The sequence below is a fragment of the Etheostoma cragini genome, chromosome 8 (genome assembly GCF_013103735.1).
Source record: "Etheostoma cragini isolate CJK2018 chromosome 8, CSU_Ecrag_1.0, whole genome shotgun sequence".
Taxonomy (NCBI): Eukaryota; Metazoa; Chordata; class Actinopteri; order Perciformes; family Percidae; genus Etheostoma; species Etheostoma cragini.
The window spans coordinates 115,824-120,768 of NC_048414.1; the positions used below are offsets into that span (position 1 = coordinate 115,824).

The 4,945-nt window shown below is 46.3% G+C and overlaps 1 protein-coding gene across 1 annotated transcript in view; it reads left to right on the top strand.

Moving 5' to 3' along the window:
* LOC117948945 (nuclear pore complex protein Nup160-like) overlaps positions 1-4,945 on the top strand; it is a gene marked incomplete at its 5' end in the record, with an annotated part of 19,727 nt that overhangs the window by 11,276 nt on the left and 3,506 nt on the right. Inside the window, 4 exons of the mRNA XM_034878915.1 lie at positions 501-551; positions 992-1,072; positions 1,217-1,446; positions 1,583-1,592. Coding sequence (XP_034734806.1) covers positions 501-551; positions 992-1,072; positions 1,217-1,446; positions 1,583-1,592 — 372 coding nt within the window. The remainder of the gene's footprint in view (positions 1-500; positions 552-991; positions 1,073-1,216; positions 1,447-1,582; positions 1,593-4,945) is intronic.

The window sequence follows — 4,945 nt, forward strand, 5'->3', positions numbered from 1 at the left end:
GTATTTGTACGTACATGCTGCCTTCAGGGTTCTGTGTATATATGTGTGTATTTGTACGTACATGCTGCCTTCAGGGTTTTGTGTGAGCGCTTCGTAAGCTTCAGCGTTGTGTCCCAGGTCCAGGTGATGTTTGAAGATCCGAGTCCACAGAGCCGCCTGAAAACAAACACGTTATATATAATAATTATACATTATGAATTACTGTATATTGTAATTATACAATGATTATATATAATAATTATTATGTTATTAATAGTGTCCCTGTGGTAACCTGGCCGCTGGGTTAGGGTTATATATCCATCCCCCTATAGGATTATGAGGACCACCATACTAATACTGTGTTTGACCCCCTTTCTCCTTCCTTTTCACTCCATTCTCTGTAAAGCCTAGAGATGGTTGTGGGTGTAAATCCCAGTAACTGAGCCAACCGGCCCGTCTGGCACCAACTACCATGCCACGCTCAAAATGTCTTAAATCCCCTTTCTGTCCCATTCATTCAGTTTGGAGTCCGGGAGATGGTCTGGACCAGGTCAGGGGATGGTCTGGACCGGGTCAGGACATGGTCTGGACCAGGACCACACCCCTAAATGCATTGAAGCAACTACCATGTGATTGGTTGATTAGATAATTGCATTAATGAGAAATTGAACAGGTGTTCCTAATAATCCTCTAGGTGAGTGTATAACATAATGTAAAATACCGGGGTACCTGACTGCCGGGGTCTCCAGACGTCTCCGTTATCGCCAGAGACGACAACTGTACAACAAGTTCAGGGAGACCCACATCCTCCAGGAGACGCAGCACCTACACACACACACACACACACACACACACACACACACACACACACACACACAGAGAAACAGTTATGTAATACCTTGCTGTTGTACTGTAATATATGCTGTAGTACTGTACTACCCAGATGCAGTACTGTACTACCCCGTTGTAGTACTGTAATACCCTGTTGTAGTCCTGTATTACCTTGTTGTAGTACTGTAGTCTGGGCGTGGCGGTGGCGTCTTCGTCCTCGCTGCCCGTCAGTCTCAACAGGAAGTCCTCCTTCTCCACCTCGGTTGCTGCTTCCTGGAAACACTGCAGAGCCTGCAGATGAAACCACCACAGAAGAAGAAAAGGGGTGTAAAAAGATTAAAGTGGCGATGCATTCAGGTGCCTTGTTGTTGTTGTGACTGACCTTCTGTCCCTCCCCGTTGGCAAGGTAACACTGACCCAGCATGAAGCGACACGAGCCGGTGTTCACCTGACACCACGGACCAATCAGACGCACGTACTCCTGCATGGGGGGGGGAACAGTGTGCATGAGCTCTCCTCCAATCAGAGGAGGCCCCGCCTCCAATCAGACAAGATAGAGGTAATGAGGGTGAAACCCACCTGCAGCTGTGTGTACTGGCAGTTGGCCATCAGACACTCAGGGAACTGGAAACCATGGTTACTGGGCCAACTGACACCTCGGTTAAGACTCAACCATGGCAGGACAGGAAGTCAGACACAGTGTGTGTGTGTGTGTGTGTGTGTGTGTGTGTGTGTGTGTCTGTGTTAAAGGATACAGCAGCTGAGCGAGCAGCTGGACCACGGTGGAGATGCTGTGAGTCCACAGCAGCAGAGAGATGCCGTCCTGCTGCTGGCTGAACATCTGGGAGACGATCAGCTTCCTGCCCACAGTCTGATAGAAGAGCTCCACCACGGTCTGAGGACTCAGCACTGGGAGACAGACAGGTCAGAGAGAGAGACAGAGAGACAGACAGAGAGACAGGTGAGAGAGAGAGAGAGACAGGTGAGAGAGAGAGAGAGAGCGAGAGAGAGACACACAGGTGAGAGAGAGAGAGAGAGAGAGAGACAGGTGAGAGAGCGAGAGAGAGACAGGTGTGAGAGAGAGAGCGAGAGAGCGAGCGAGACACAGGTGAGAGAGAGAGACAGGTGAGAGAGAGGTGCGAGAGAGAGAAGAAGAGTCTGACCTGTTGATCTGTTGCTCGACGGAGTTGGAGCGTCTGACAGCTGCAGCACGGTCAGGTGCTGCAGGTTGGCGTCTCTGAGGAGTTCAAAGGTCAGAAACATTAGGGTCTCTGAGGAGGTCAAAGGTCAAACATTAGGTTAGGGCAGGGGTGACCACACTTTTTCAGCTTGCGAGCTACTTTTAAAATGACCAAGTCAAAATGATCTACCTACTATAAAAATGCAAAAAACATACATTTATTAATAAATATATTGAAAATGATATGTGCAATATAACTTGGTGTAACTTGCATAACAGCATTAACCCTAATGCACAATACAACTGTACATTTTTTTGTCATCGCCTCACTCTGACGACTTGCCCTGAAAGGAATCAGCCAGGGATGCATAGTCCGGACAGTAGCTGCTGATAGCCAGCCTCAAGCACATTTCCAAATGATCAGTCATGTTAGAACGGTATTTGGACTTAATAATCTTCATGTGGGAAAAGGCTGACTCACATAAATAAGTGAAACCAAACAATGCGGTCAAGGAGGTAGCACATTTTCTCATGTTGGGGTACTTTTCCTCTGTCAGCAAGTTCCAAAACTGTCCATGAGCCCTAGACTTGAGCTCAATGTCAGCTTGCAGTGTCAGGATCTCATCCTCCACTCCAGACGAGTTCAGATGAAAAAGTGTTGCAATTTTTGATGCAAGTAAATCAACCTCAGCATCTTCCCGAAAAGGGTAGCATATGAATGTAGCGACTGGCTCCAATAATGCAAAGTCTTGAAACCGTTTGTTAAAGTCTGACAGACAGTTTTCAATCTGCTCTGTGTAGTGTCCACTGTCAAGTTGAGCACATGCCTTCCCTTGTGTCTCCAGTTCTGACATGAGGTTCTGAAAGTTTGCCAAATCATGGCGCTGCAGCTTTGCGCACGGATGTTGCATTTTTCGTTTGAACGCATCGACTGAGCTGATCATATTGACCACTGTTTTGTCTTTTCCTTGCAGTTCAACATTAAGGTCATTCAACATGTTGGTCAGATCGGTTAAAAATGCTAAGTCTAGTAGCCACTGATCGTCATTTAGCTGGTTGTATTCAGCATTTTTAGATACAAACAAAAACTCTTTAATCTCTGGACAGAGCTCTCGAAATCTTTGCAAGAATTTCCCTCAACTAAGCCATCTTACGTCAGTGTGTAGCAACAATTCAGTGTGGTCACAATCCGCCTTCTCCAGATGCACACGGAACAGCGGTCTTTGAAGAGATCTGGCGCGAATAGAACAGGCAATTTTCGTTGCCACATCCATTATCGCTTTCATGTTGAGCATTTTTGTGCATAACGCTTGTTGGTGTATTATCCAATGGTAATTGAGGAAGTCGGGGAAGGCATCATCCTCCCTGCATTTGGCAATAAATCCATACGAGCGGCCAACCATAGCGGCCGCACCGTCCGTGGTAATGGACACCAATTTGCACACTGGAAGCTGAGTTTTCTCGATAAAGTTTTTGAAAGACTGAAAAATGTCCTCTCCCCGCGTGTGTTCTTTCACAGGCAGTACTGTTAACAGCTCCTCTTTTGCAGTCATATCGGTAAACACCATACGAATAAAAATGCACAACTGGGCTGTGTCACTCACGTCTGTAGACTCGTCTAACTGCAGTGAGAAACACTCGCAGTCTGCGATATCCCTCCTAAGCTTCTCGGTCACATCCTCGGCCATGGCTTCACAGCGCCGTGTAACTGTACTTCTTGACAGCTGGAGAGATTTGATTGAAGATACTATGTCAGGTTTGTTTTTAAAGTCTTGAAACTACGAATCAGCCGCTTCAATAAATGCCTCTTTAATCATCTCTCCGTCTTGGAAGGATTTCTTGTGTTTTACGATGATGTGACTAACCCGGAATGATGCTTCGGTGGCGGTCTTTGCTTTCGTGGTAAGCTGTGAGAAAAAGGCCTGCTGTCCAGACAGCTGGGATTTTAGTTCTTCCACCTTTCTCCTTCTCAGTTCACTTTTCGGAGGGAAGTCAGTGTCGTAGCTTTTATGAACAGTCCGAAAATGCCGCTCCACATTTCCCTTCTTCTGAATAGCAATGGTAGATTTGCAGATGAGGCAAATGCACTTTGAATAGGACATTGTGAAAAAAAAGTCCTCTTCCCATTCTGTATGGAAGTGGTAAGTTTTTGGCTTTTTATTTTGCCCAGCTCCCCCACTCATTTTTATACCGTTTTTTTTAGATTATTAGAAATAACTTAGCTAGGCTAACTCGGCAACTCGCTTGCTTGCTGGAATTTTGCCGCTGCTGCATGGACATGCGTGCTGAGTGCTGACCCATGAAAAAAATCAGACGTTAAACAGGTTGTCCTGTATGTCAATCAAGTGACAAATGTCACAGTAAGGATGGATGATTGGCTGACGAAAATATCAGACGTTAGACCGGTTGTCCTTTATGTCAATCAAGTGACAAATAGAATATTGGCATTGTGAAGATGGATGATAGGCTGACATCTTTATTTTTTTATGCCATGCAATCTACCCCCACCGCCTTGGCGATCGACCGGTAGATCGTGATCGACCTAATGAGCACCCCTGGGTTAGGGTCTGAAGAGGTCAAACATTAGGGTCTCTGAGGAGGTCAAAGGTCAGTCATTACGTTAGGGTCTGAAGAGGTCAAACATTAGGGTCTCTGAGGAGGTCAAAGGTCAAACATTAGGTTAGGGTCTGAAGAGGTCAAACATTAGGGTCTCTGAGGAGGTCAAAGGTCAAACATTAGGTTAGGTCACTGGAAACCCTGCACCTGTTGTGTGTAGTAGTTGTGTGTTGTGTACTCACATGATGTCCACGGGGACGGAGGACGCGAGACTCTGGCTGATGTGTGTTGTGTAGTTGTTATGTACTCACATGATGTCCACGGGGACGGAGGACGCAAGACTCTGGCTGATGTGTTGTGTAGTTGTAGTGTGTTGTGTACTTACATGATGTCCACGGG